This window comes from Temnothorax longispinosus, chromosome 4 (assembly GCF_030848805.1).
Source record: "Temnothorax longispinosus isolate EJ_2023e chromosome 4, Tlon_JGU_v1, whole genome shotgun sequence".
Classification (NCBI taxonomy): domain Eukaryota; kingdom Metazoa; phylum Arthropoda; class Insecta; order Hymenoptera; family Formicidae; genus Temnothorax; species Temnothorax longispinosus.
In genome coordinates this window covers 19,006,322-19,020,376 of record NC_092361.1, presented here as the reverse complement: position 1 = coordinate 19,020,376, position 14,055 = coordinate 19,006,322, and the positions used below count along the sequence as shown (strand labels likewise).

Below are 14,055 nucleotides of genomic sequence, written 5' to 3'. Positions count from 1 at the left end.
CTTTTCCCCACGTCGAACTAAATTTCGTAGGCAAAGGCATATTCCTTCTACAAGTTCGGAAAGGTAAAATCGATGCACATAGCACAAGGCAACGAAGTTTCGACCGCACATACGATAACGTAATATCGTGTCGTTTCTGTTATCGACTCTTATGTCGCTACTTCGAAGCCGAAATGGAAGTATTTTCATAGAGGACAGGCATTTTCAAAGAAGAACAGGAGATTTCTATACAGAACGGTGGAAATGAAAAGAAGATATTGGCAACAACAAATGTGTATCAAGATTTCGCATGGGTACTTGAGAAAATCAATCGAACCGTTAAATGTCCTGAAAGGGCATTAAACGAGTAATATTGCTGTATTTGATCGTCAAGATATTACGAATAGATATATTGCAATCATCCCGCGATCGATTGCAATCGTACCGGCGCCTTTTTATTCGTCGCCTTTTATGTACCCACGTTAAATCGTTGTCTAACTATCTACGAACGATGCCTTGATCTCAGTGCGTACCTAAAACTATCTGGCGCTCCGGGAACATGGCTGCTACGTCTACATCTAGTCTACATACAGACTAGTGGTTCGTCTGATATGCCGTACATGATATGTGATGTACTAGTGGTGTTTCTAAAAAGACATATCCTTTCGCACGTTCTTTCACTCTTTTGCAAAATCTCGCATCGCCTTGTTTATATCTCTTGTTTTCATTCCGGTCCCGCAGAATTTTCAATTATCCATACAATCGCATTTCTCATACTATGTACCCCTCGTTAAACTGATTTTACCGTATTCAGAGCCAAACGTCACTCGTTAAGTAGCTTTAGGCTTCGACATTAATAGCCTACGGGGGATACGCGTCGGGTGTGTTAAGATTCTTTTCAATTCTGTCAACCGTAGTGAAGAATATGTAATATTACGACATGATAGAGAATTGTTTATATACTTCTCTCAACTTTTATACGGTGGATGTAGCGGTGTAATCCGAACTCTCTATCCCCTAACATATTTATTTGATACTACATATAACATCATCAAGCGATGACTTTATGCGTGTCACTTAAGTTATTAAAGACGTTTATAACAATTTCCACACACTTTTTAATTGTTTAATCAGTTAAAGTAAATGTAATACTATCTTGTGCATCGAGACTCGTGCATTACGGTATTTTGTTAATGATAAAAGCGACTAAGTGCACCGCGATAGGAGCTCGAACTCAGTTGTGTCTGCTCTACTTTGTCTACTGCAAGAAACTCAAAGATCTCTTCAGTAAATATATATAAAAGGAATATTTCGGTACGTTCTTCGAGCAGTCATTCTTTTAGATCTTAAAAGAATCGAGAGACGTGACCGAAGATCGACGGGACAAAGCAAGAGATGGAGCTCCACTGACCATGGCTTGAGTGTCAAACAGCTTGTACCATCCGATCAACTCCTGACTGAGGTCCAGCTCATCTAATACGATCTGTGCAATACCCATGAACACTTTTTTCCCCTCTATCCGACCATAGTCACCCCATACTGTCACCTGGAATCATACATAACGATGTTGCAATTAAATATATGCGCATAAAACTGTAAGAATTAAAACAAAAGAAACTAGAAGAAGATGCACATACCTGTAATATACAACCCCGCCAGTTTTCTTTAAACGCCAATACTTGCTGATAGAGTGGATCTAATGTTTTTCTATGTGCCATCGTGGTTTTCGCTTTCTCTATACACTTTTTACCGTTCACCAGATATAGCTTCACGTAAGGAGCTGGAATAAGAACCGAAGCTAAGCGCGTCCGCATCACTTGTCGGCGATCACAAAGTTTATCGAAGTTTAACTAACCTGGTATTACTTTGCTGCCTTGTTTCGGTTTAAGGTCTTTGGCACGTACGACCTCCACTTCAAGGTATCCCTTCTGAATTTGCCTGAACGACAGCTGAATCTCACCGAGGCAACGGGCCCCGAGTGCTTGCCTTCCGACCATTTGGCCCGGTCCAAGATCTTCGATGAAGTCTCTCAACTGCCCCTCGCCTGCCATTCGTAAACTGGGAGACCAACTGCAGTTTTCAAAATGACACATTTAGCAAGGAAACACAACTCGGTCGGAATACTACGAAAGTATGAAATATGATTCAAAAGAAAAACGTTTGAAGAAGTAAAAGAAGACTCCGGGTGAGAAAAGTGAAAATTTGGCTTATAGCGTTTACCGTGCGACCAATGGAAAAATGGAAACTATACTTAATAAACTTTTCCCTTTTCCCTTCTTTTGCTCGCACACTAAACTTATACAAGATTATGTGCAGTAGGATGATTTTGACTGTTCTAAATGCGCGGTAATCCACAATAGAAAAAATAAAGCCCGAAAACTGCAAGCCGAAAATTATACTGTTCGAAGGAACTCTCTGATGCAATGAAGAAAATGCGAAGGATAAAAACCATAAACGAAAATAATATTCCGCAGGAGCGAGGGACAATTCTCGCAAGCCTTCGACGAAAGTTGTAAAAGATAGAGAATACACCTCATTCAGTTTGAGATAAGAAGAACTCACGCTGAAAGTGTAGTGTCAGTGTATAGTGAGTAAATATAATATTATACACATATAAAAAAAAAAATTTTATAAATAAGTTTAAAAACATACCAGACTGCTAATAACGCATGCATTTTAATATAATTGCGCAAAGAGAGATTTTAGACAATTATAAATATATAACAGTAATCAGTCCACTTCGATGTACATAATCGAGAGAATAATGTAACGCAAAGCATATATAACAGTTTTTCAATAATCAATTAAAAATGCAATATAAAAATTGTTTTTATATTCGATAATTTTAATATGCGACTGAGTACTGTTTTTTTTTTTGCTCACATTTATCTACTTAACATGCTTTACTAAAATCTTAGGAGTAGAAAACATAATCAAAAAGATTTATATTAACTTACACTTACTTGTCGTCGCTATGCTACGCGCCGTTGAAAAGATTCACGTTACTAAAGCTAAGCGGATCTTTTTAAAAAGTTTTGCTATAAATATAAATATATATCCATATCGAACGTATATAATCATATTCAAAGTTGTTATTTTAATAACTAATTATACTTATTGTTAGAAATATTTTCGTAGTATCTTATGAAATAAACGTACATCTCTTTTGTGACATAATTATAACTAATAGCATTATCAGTTGTTCAAGATATATTGCTGTAATGATTTTAATATATTTGAGTATCGGATAAAGTTATACGAATAGAAGTTCTCACATCCGATTGCACTCAATCACTTTGTCCGAAGTTTCGACCATATTTAGGTACGAAATACCGCTGCCAAGGAGTAAAGTAATAATTATAATTATCGAGGTCACATTATTCGTAAACATGTGCCGAATCGACAGAACGCCTATATCCTGTAAGTCACGCATACCTACATTTAGCCTATTTTTAATCGTCGACTCTGTTCCCTCGAGCTGGAGCGTATACTTTAAGAGGTGCACACGCTGTACAGTACCTATTCTACGATATATCAAACACACTTTATGGAAACGACAAGAGATCCATAAGACAGAAGGGATTACTTTCCAAGGAACGTCGATATCTCAATAAATAGTATAGCCCACTATATATAAAAGACAATGGATCGTACAGAAGTAGGTGAAAACCATTGGGAAGATATGGGGGCCTGCGAAGACATTCTTAGGTGACATTCGGCATATTCACAGGGTGATTTTTCTTACCATGTAGATAGAGAATATGACTCCGTGACAATGAGATATCACATTGACATATAATAAATACAAAAGTGCGTGTGTGTACATGTGTGTAGGTGTGTGTGTATGTTACATATGTGCAACGGTGCTCCGAGATAATGCGGTACAATCATTTGCCACAATCAAGCACTTAAGCCAAGACGACAACAACACCGATAATGAACGACATTATTCTTATGGGCGCTTTCATTTCTCGAGCAGGGATAACAGAATGTCGATAGTAAGTAAAAGAAGACAGAAAAAGACAGCAGAATATAAATCCCACAGCCAATTCGTCGAAGACTATACCTTATAATACATTTTTTCCTCGCATTATAAAACTGCGAAACATTATACAGTAAATTTTATTGATACAAAAAAATATTACATTTCCTAAAATGTAATCGTGATTATAATATTATCCAATTATTATATGTCGAAAACTCACTAAAATTAAAAAAGGAAAAATAAACAGGTGTAAAACCAAGTTATTCGTCTTGCAGTAAAACATGATAGTATGATAGTATATATACAAACATTAATTTTTTTTATTTTTATGTGGCTTTCATATAAGTATATAACGCTTTAGTATATGATAAATAGAAAAAGGAATCATGACTGAGAAAAATCATAGATAATCTGAATTGCAAATTAACAAAAGTTGAAGAGGCATGAGAAAAAGCGTGTGGCCGCAATCACGTAATTACGCAGTTCAAATTATGGATATATATTGTTCACATATCTTCAATCACGTTTGAAGATTTAATAATCAATCTGGAAGGTTTACGATTTTCTGTGCACAGATCTTGGCGTATAAGGAGTAAGATAAATAAACCAGCAGGATTATTCTTCGTCTATAACTAAGATAATTCTATGATAACAATAATAACAGTTCACGACTCGATAACAATTATTTTGATAATATTTATGCAATGTATATATAAATAAGACTTGAAGCAATTTTTGCGATTAACAGTATCCTCTATGAATGACAAAGAATAAGTTCCTATTGGCTAAAGAATGAGGTGGCAATAAATTGGCGTGTATATTGATAAACGATAAGCAATGAGCTGCGAGTTGTGAACATCTCACAAGTAATGGACTCTTTAAACAATATTCGAAACCAAATAGTCATTAGGCATAAATCGATGATAAGCGATCTACAATTATATCAATGCTCAACATTACTGCTCACACAATGTCTAAGAACTTTTTAAGATAAAAATCCAACGCAACACAAGTTTATATTAAATTACATCTGTGTGTATGTGTGTGTTTTATTTCACCCTTCCATTTTTAATTTTTATTTCATTATTTCACTTATTGTTAGACTTTTCTTCAATCTCATGGAACCGAAATCTAATAAACATGAGAAACTCAGAGATATATTTTAATAAGTCTAACTTTCTAATATATTTAATATACAGTAGAGGTGTAGGTACTCCAAGTACAAAATATGTTACTCTTGCTCTAGAATATTTTCGGAATTCTCTTCCAATAACAGGTTAATTAACGAACTCACCTCTTTCATTTCGTATAGCTCAATTACAACTTACAGCTCATCTCGTTTAGTCAAGGTGCACGCGGCCTACAGAGGGGCAGAATGTAAGTGAAACCGCAGAGAAATAGTCGGCAGGACCAGCATCAAATGACAGAAAAGAAGAGACAAGAAGAGGACAGAGAAAAGCAGGAGAGAGAAATAGAAATAGAGAGAGAGAGAGAGAGAGAAAGAGAAAGAGCGGCGCGCACGCGAGAGAGAGAGAGAGAGAGAGAGAGAGAGAGAGAGAAAGTGTAAGTGTATGTATCAGGAATCTCGCGCTTCCGCTTGCAGAATTGGTCGCCACAGGTGGAGTCCACTACTTACGAGCTTCCTTCGGAACTAGAGATCGAGTTGAGACTTCCGGCCGTATCGCTGGCTGCGGATCCTGCCAGTTTGCTGTCAAAGCGCTGATAGACCGGCACTATCTCCTCGGATCGTTGTATGCTGCTCGGCGTGCTGTTACGCTTCCGGCTCGCTAAGCCGGCATTGCGTGCGACGGCGCCGGCGCTTCCACTGGTGCCGATGAACATCCCGCCGCATTCTGCGTTGTAAACCAAACAAGAAATACCGCTAAACTATTGTCTTCCACTAATATCTACGTGCGCCTGTAACTGCAGCGGCTCATCGCTCCCTCATCCTCAGGTATCCAAGGGGGCTGCCGAATTGCCGGTCATTAATTTAGCGCGTCTCCGCACGAGCAATGATGGAATCACAGAACAACAAACACAATTTCAGTATGTAAGATATTTGTTGATTATTTCTCTCTCCCTCTCTCTCCCTCTCTCTCCCTCTCTCTCTCTCTCTCTCTCTCTCTCTCTCTCTCTCTCGCAAATTTTTTCTTCTTTCATGCTCTCTTTCCTTTGCTCTCTCGTTTTTGCTTAAGTCTCCCTGTTCGCTTTCCAGAAATAGTTTAATTGTCAGTGGTAAAAAATGCAGAGCTGGAATGAGATCTTGTAATTCGTAAAACACTTTGAATTGAATTTTACATAGGTAGGAAAAGGGAGTGTGAAAATTTATTGAAGTGTGATATTTGAAGTGAAATGTAACGAGATAACATTGCGAGAACATTTGCATTTGACATCAACACAAAGAGTATATTTAATCTTAGTACCCTACGTAATAAACTTTAAGGTCTGATGTTTGTCGTGTCATAAATAATAACGCGATAACGTTTGCATGAATCATAACAGAATACTCTTTCTGGGACTACTAAATGCAAATAAAATCGATTTATAGGGACAAGAAATATCACTGACAATCCAATAAGAGTTTGTTTGAATAGCAATAGATAGAGCGCAAAAGCACATATAAACGAATCTTTAGCTGTCTATCGCGTGATATGTTTTATTAATCCTTTTTTAATTAATTTATGCAGGCTGTCGAGACAAAAGTTAATCATAATCAGAAATAATTTATATATAATTTTTTATGTACGATAATGCTGTATGTAAAATTTAATTAGTCGTAACTAAAAAAAAAAGTCACTTGACATGTATATCTACTTCCACTATATGATTATTTAATATATTCTCCAGATTCGCCTTAAGTACGTAGATAATTATATGTATATACAATTATACATATATAATTATGTATATATAACACACATATATTTTGTACATTTATAATTTGTACAGCGGATTTAATGAACAGAATAAAGATTTATAATTATCAAATCGGTACATAAGGATTGTCCGGTAATAATTTATGGCACATTCAACGATGAATTTGTAATCAGTGATATCACAGAAATATATATATATGTATATATCGTAACGTAAATATGCTCCGTAAAAGCATTGCAACGATTCAGGACATCGAAAAGTCAAAAGCCGTGTGAATAGCGCACTCTCACCTTAAGCACGTATCAACAGCGGCTTCTAAGAAATAATAAAAAAATAACGTATCACACAGGTGGCCAACTTACCTCGATGCAATCGAGAAATTCAAATTGACCACGCGATGATCTAGATTCAAAAGCTGTATGGAACGGAACGATTATAACGTGACACACGGTGCCGAGACACTATTCTAGAGTCACGAAAAGGCGCCAGCACAACTATACTTGTGCAACTAGGATATGAGTTTCCTGATCTGCGTGGCTCGCGTCATATCGGAATAATAAGAAAATAAGTGGAGATCGGATTAACTGGAGACGCGTGGACTCTGCATCTCTAAAGGAATACCGAAAAAAAAGGCGGACAATTTGACACGCGTATCGATACGGCTAGATTACAGCCCAGGAAACTCGTGCGAACGTTCCTCTAGAAATAACGTATCAATGCTACGTAGAAATAGCATCTACGATCTAGAATAACGAGAAGGAAAGGAATCACCTCGTGACCATTTGTAGAAACGTGCAGATTCGCAAAATACTTTCTCTCTTCGATTATCTAGTCTAAAAAAAAAAAGAAAGAAAGAGAAATAATACTCGACGGCAAAACGTGGATCCTTTGCGGACCCGCCGTACTGAAAACGGTTCAACTTTTAGGCAAGAGAGTATTTTCCGACAACAATCACGAGAGACTCGCACGACTCCGACTAAAGCACGGCCTCTAAAGAGTGATGTGTGGTGTGTTTCATTGTTGCTGTTAACATCGGTAGGGTTGGACGGTAGCTCTTGTTCTTCCTATCGCAAGTCCACCTGCAACGTGTACTCACATTTCGTCGAAGGCTTGATCCAATTTTACGATTAACGGAATTGGAAAATACCTGAGTAAAAACCTCTATCAGTGTCTCGCTTTTCCACTTGTGCGAACAATCTTTATTACGCGCGATATGGACTATGCGTATCGTCATGTTCGGCGACATAACAGTCTCATCGTCCAAACGCTCAGAATTCATTCTGTTGCGAAAACGTACGGATTTCGAAGGCAATGGTAAACGCGACCCCTCCCCCCCCCTTCCCCCCCATGTAAGACATAAAGATCTCCTTCGACCGGCCGTTGTCGACCGCTCCCGCGTCGATGCAAAAATAATGAGGAAAATAAAGCGAAAGAGAGATGAAAAAGAGAGGAGGTCTACTGAGAGAGAGCAAGTCGGACCTGTCCCCGTCGCCGCTCCCCTCGCCGTCGCTGCTCGCGGAGCTCGGCTGCCGGCCGCTCCTACCACCGACCGTATCCTCCGGCGGCAGGACCTCCTCGCTCCTGTGAACTGTAAAGGACGACTTCCCCTTCTTCCCGAAACCCAGCCGCCGTTTCCGTCCTTCCTCGCCCACGCATGTACCACCAACAGACGCACGTGGTATGTTATGGATTTTGCGTGATGTGATACAGTTTTGTTGTTCGTTTCGTTTCGTTCGTTCGTTCGTTCGTGGTTGCAAGTTGCGGTAGCAAGAGCAACAGTTGTGAAAACGTGATGTCAGTTTATCGAGTCGATTTAACAGGCGTAAACGTAATTTTTTTTTTCCATAAGAGAGTACCGGTACGAGTTTTTTTATTGTTTTTTTTTTTTTTATTTTGGCGAGATCGGTCCAGCAAATCGATGATGGTGATCCGTGTGGAGTGTTCCGTGAACACGAGCGCACGAGCACGCGGAGCGACGATCGGCCGCCGCGATGAGAAATCGTGCAGGTGGGTGCAGATCGATGACGTGAATGGTCCCCCAGCGTCGAGAGGTGGTTGGTTGGTAGAAGTAAAGTGTGAGTGTGTTCATGTCGAAGAAGAGGCAGATAGAGATGAGGAGGGATGGCGGAGAAAACAAGAATACAATTAGAATGTACATACTGCCCCGCTTATTGGGTTTTTTGCTTTCTCTACGATATGCTCTTGTTATCGTTCAATTTGTTACCCGTCGAATCGAATTGTAATGCAATCCACGTGATCGTAATGATCGAGATTCGTGAAATATGAAGAATAAGATATAAGGAATAATTAGAAGAATTGTTCAGCCAGAGTACTCGTTGTATCACTTTCAGTTTGATAGTTACTTTGTCTTATGTCTTATATGTATAAAATACTTATATCTAAGTTTTTCATATCCGGTTTGTAATCAATCGCACTGTAAAAATACAGATGTTGCTTTTCATCCGTTTTATTCCTCAGTCTCTCCTTATTCTCATTCTTCGTATTTTGACCATAAGATGTAATCGAAAATTTCTATCGCACGCGTTCAAGGCGTATATCGAACTCATCTTACTCATTAATGTTTAAAAAAGTGCGTCCGTACATCGACGACATATTTCCATCATCCTCGTTTGCATGTACGTAGCGAGAGCACACCGTTATAATCTACACACTAACGATGACTAGACTACTCTATCCTAAGTTACGAAATATCGATGTTCTGAAGAAAACGATATCCTTTTCACTAAAGAGAGAAGATATAAAAACGTCAGGAAAATAGAAAAACTGTCTAATGTCGCGCAAGATGGTGTCATACATCGATCAAACGTTCTAATACCGCGCACCGGGAAGACGTTACTTTCGCGCGAACGATCGATCTTTTACGAAAAATCACGACTACGTATAACACGTAGAGACTAAACGCAAACTTAACTAGAAATGGCCAGTGTGACAATGTGTTACCTGTCGCGGATAATTGGCTGGTGCTATTGCTCTTCTTGCCCAGACCCGCCTGATACTGCACCGCGCTTCCGCTACTGCTGCCGCTTCCGCTTTTACTTCCCGGCGAGCTCTTACGGCCTCTTCTCGCTGCGTCTTCAACGTTCAACGCAATCGCGGTATCGCTGAAACTACCCGTGTCTGCGAAACAAGGACATGCACTTGTACACTTATAGAATGAAATTAGCTTGGTCCGAGGATAAAGTCCGAGTATAAAAAAAACTGTAGGCCACATTTTTGTCTGCTCTCGTACTGTCTTTTGCGACGTCAGTTTGGAAAATAAAATATGTGCTCTGTAGTAAGCTTAAAAGAAGAGAGCTTTACATTAACTTCAGTTAAATTATACATTATGTAACACGACATTAAAATATAATCGTTACGTAAAATATAAAAAGCAATGCGTGTCCGATCTTTACTCGTTGAACAACAGACAAAGAAAGATTTCGTGACTCTGCGAACTCAAAGAGAACTTTCAGAACGTTCGCATGAATGTATATCCGCAGTTTATTAATTACCCTTAAATTCGAGTGCAACGAGTTTGTGACTATAAATCTCGACGAAAATTTATGTTACACTTCTGCAAAGTTTGGTCTTCGTTCTCTCAGCTATACATATCACGTCATCGTGACAGTAAAATCGATACCTTTTTAAAGAGAATTCATACGTATTAGCGAAAAATAGACATCAAACAAAATTTCTGTTAAAAGGCAAAATGTGGAAACATATGGTAGAGAAATCAACTTGATAACTTAATTTTAATAAGCGCAGCTTTCGCTATTATAGATATGTTAAAAGCGCGATTACGATTCGTGATAGTGGAAATGATTAACGTAAGATATATTTTGTTATTGAGAAATAGATGGAGAATTTGTCGATATAACATTCTAATCTTTGTAAAGAGTAACGATAATTTTAGTCACAGTGTAAACTTTCTTTCTCACCTTTCTCGTCCTGCGGCACATCGGCGTTACTGAGACTCCTGGTGAACTGACTTCTCTTGTCACGCTCGTCATGCCCGTTGTCGGTGACCTGGCGTCTGGACGTCTTCTCGTACGAGCTCGACTGACTGGTGGTGTACTCGCTGCTTTCGGGCATAGATGAGGCACGACGATTCCGAGCGTCGTCGTCGTCGCGACGATCGGCGACGGCGTCGACGTCGTAAGTGGATTTTTTTCGGGGTCGTCGTCGGGCGGACGACGAGGACGACGGCGGCAACGGTGGCAGGAACGTCGACGCCACATCGGCGACATTGGCGAGCGGCGACGTTTTCGTGTTTTGTGGGTGTTGGTGGTGATGATCGTCGATCCGTGGGTGGTAGTTTTTAGCAGTGTCGGAGGTAGCGGTTTGGGAATCAAAGAGACTCGAATTAGCGTTACCAGGGCGGGGTGCTCGGTTACGGGGCCTACGCGGATCGCACGGGCCAAATCCGCAGTTCTCGCTGCACTGGCTCTCGCTCTCCATCGAGTACTCGTAGTACTCGAGGGTGTCGCTGATCGCTACGTTCCTTTTACTACTTCCCTGCGGTTGCTGATGCTGCGTTTGATGGTGCTGCTGCTGTGGTTGCCGTTGCTGCTGCTGTTGCTGCTTTTGCTGATACTGCTGACTCGAGTGCCGCTGTTGCTGCTGATGGAGCTGCACAAGTTGCTGCTGACGCTGCCTCTTCTCGAGCATTTCGAGATCCCTAGCCTCTGGACAGCTGCTGTTCCGCCTACGATATCTATGCTTCGTCTCTAACGATGAACGCCGAGAATCGTCACCCTTCCGCGATAACGATCCCGACCTACCTAACTCCGAGGAGGACAGTGCTAGCTCACGACACTCCGGGCAACTACTCTTACGCCTAGCGCGCGACCCGTGTCGCGCCTCACGACTCGAAGAACGCTGCGACCCTGACCTAACTAGCCCGCGTGCCGCCGGATAACTGCGATCCTGATATCGGTCCTCGTGATCGTATCTTGCGTCTAAGTAGCTACCACGATCTTGTTCCGCGTCAAAGAAGCTCGATCTAACGCCGTCGCCCGGTCTAGCGTCCGTCACGTAGCCCGACGTACGACTGAAATAATCGGCGCCGACTACTGTCTCCATCGAGCCGAACTCCTCGTCAGAGTCCAGCAAAATACTCGACGTTCTCTCGTCGTTTCCTCGCAGGCGGTACATTCGTAGATCTCTGCTCTCTGGACAACTGCTGTTTCGCCTGCGGCGGTACATGCGTCTGGCGCGATCCGCAGTCGAACTTAGGTCCTCGTCTGAGTGTACGGTCGGCGTGGACTCCGTTCGTTGGATCAGTCTCCTGCTCTCCGTTAATCTCGACTGAGCGCCTGACATGTCTCTGGCTCGCAGATTCTCGTAGTCACCTGCGCCTCCCTCTTTACTGCCTCTCCTGCTTCTTCGTCTTCGTCTTCGCGGTATGGATCCGTCCTCGAATGTTTCCTTACCGATACCTGCGGTGTGCGTAGTCCGATACTCGTAGTCGTCGGACGAACGATAACTTATGTAATCGCCCGTCGTGAACTTCCTGTCGTCATCGTCGGACTCTGCGTAACATTTTCCCTTAACGGCACACGAACGTTTTGACACATCGTGAAAGTACTCGCCTTCGTGCGATCTGCCAATTCTTAAGGCACCAATGCCTTCGTCTAGGTAACTGCTAGTAAACTGCTTCTGCTCGTAGTCTTCGTTTTTCTCCCGGTCTATAAATCCTTCGTCGTAATCGGCGTCCCAATTCTCACGATCCTTATATTCATCCTCTTGATAGGAACGACTAATTGCTCCACAAGACCGCAAAACACCTTTTATGTCCTTCGACGTCCACTCATCCATGTTAGTGGCGTCATGGATCTTCGTGGCGGATCTCGCGAGAACATCGCGATCGTAACTTTTACTGGACGAAAGAGCCCCCTCGATACTGCTGTAGGTATTATCGCTGATCGAATTACTAAGATCGCTATCTACATTCTTGGTTCTTGTCTCCGAAGATATGTCTCTGATATACGAGGAGTCGTGATTCAAGTAACTTCCGTTCATATATTTTCTCTTACTAGTATCATCCTTGTCCAGAACATTCCTGAGATTAGCACGGTCGTTAGTGCTGAAGAGATCATTGTCGTCCGTTAAACGGGAACTGTATGAGGCTTGATAATCGTCGGTTTCGGTGTCCTGCTTGTCGAAACTCGGAACGTAAATCTCCGTCTCGCCGCAGCTGAGCTCCGAATCATATCCGTAAAATGGTTTGTGGTCCTGATCGAGCAGAAATTCGTAATTCGTCTCTTTGCTCGTCAGACCCGTAGGCACTTTATCGTCACCGTTAGAATCGTAGTAGGACTTGCTCTGATCGTCCAACGCCGGTATCTTGTCACCGTACCCGGCGTCGCTGAGAGAGAGATTCCGCTTGAGCTTTCTTCTGGCCGTCCTGAGACTGTCGTCGCTGAATATGTTGCTCGAAATGCTCTCGTACTCGAAACTCTTGGCCCGGCGCGATAGCAGACCGACGGCCCCTGGCCTAGTACCGAAACGATCACCGTATGTATCGTGCATCACGTCGTAATCGAAGCTCCTAGTCTTAGCGGACAAAAAAGACCTACGCGGATGCAATCTAGCGTCTATGCTCCTAATATCGAGATGGTCAGGGAGGTCGATCGGATCTCTCGAGACAATCGGTCGCTTTGTCTTCGTCGTCATAGGCGTCGTCGTCGTCGTCGTTGTCGTCGTCGTCGTCCTCATTGCCGCGGAATCATCGCGTTCACGCGACATATCGAATCCTCCCGCAAAATACGGCGCCAAATATTTAAAACGAAACTTCTCCACAAAACGATTGTTAAAGTCGACCCGGAGGCAATCCTCGACGTATAACGGTATACGATTCTTAGCGCTACTAGCTACGAGTCTCTCTGGCTTGAGTATGTACCCCTCGGAAACGCTGTACTCGCTGGTCTCGGAGTTGTAATATCTCAGCATGTTCTCGTCGACGGTCTGCGATCTCGTGAATGGTGTACACATCTTTTTGTACAACGAGCGTACCACTGCGGACTTGCTCCGTACGAGGGGATATAGGGTGGGACACTTGCTAGGGTTGTTGCTTCTGGGCTTGGTGGGACAATGACATTCGCTGCAAGGTACCCTAAGATTGTGCCTGCGCCTATTGCGCCTAGGGGGTGAGGGTATGGGGGATATGGCACCGGGTATTAAAACGTTTTTAACTGTCGGTCTGCAAACAATGT

General features: G+C 41.9%; 1 protein-coding gene across 16 annotated transcripts in view; it reads right to left on the bottom strand.

The window, feature by feature from the left end:
- The window catches only part of Rim (Rab3 interacting molecule), a 64,933-nt gene that overhangs the window by 5,260 nt on the left and 45,618 nt on the right, over window positions 1-14,055 (bottom strand). For 12 of the 16 annotated variants that reach the window (XR_011731707.1, XR_011731708.1, XR_011731710.1 and 9 more), the window contains 6 exons: window positions 10,780-13,337; window positions 9,803-9,979; window positions 5,601-5,817; window positions 1,835-2,049; window positions 1,617-1,759; window positions 513-1,525 (listed from right to left, as the gene is read on the bottom strand). Coding sequence is in view for 4 of the 16 variants with exons in the window: in XM_071776050.1 (XP_071632151.1) it covers window positions 1,391-1,525; window positions 1,617-1,759; window positions 1,835-2,049; window positions 5,601-5,817; window positions 9,803-9,979; window positions 10,780-13,337 (3,445 nt within the window). In the remaining 12 variants the exon portion in view is untranslated. Of the gene's footprint in view, window positions 1-512; window positions 1,526-1,616; window positions 1,760-1,834; window positions 2,050-5,600; window positions 5,818-8,320; window positions 8,506-9,802; window positions 9,980-10,779; window positions 13,338-14,055 lie in introns of those variants that run through there. The other 4 variants (XM_071776051.1, XM_071776052.1, XM_071776050.1 and 1 more) reach the window with 4 other exon arrangements.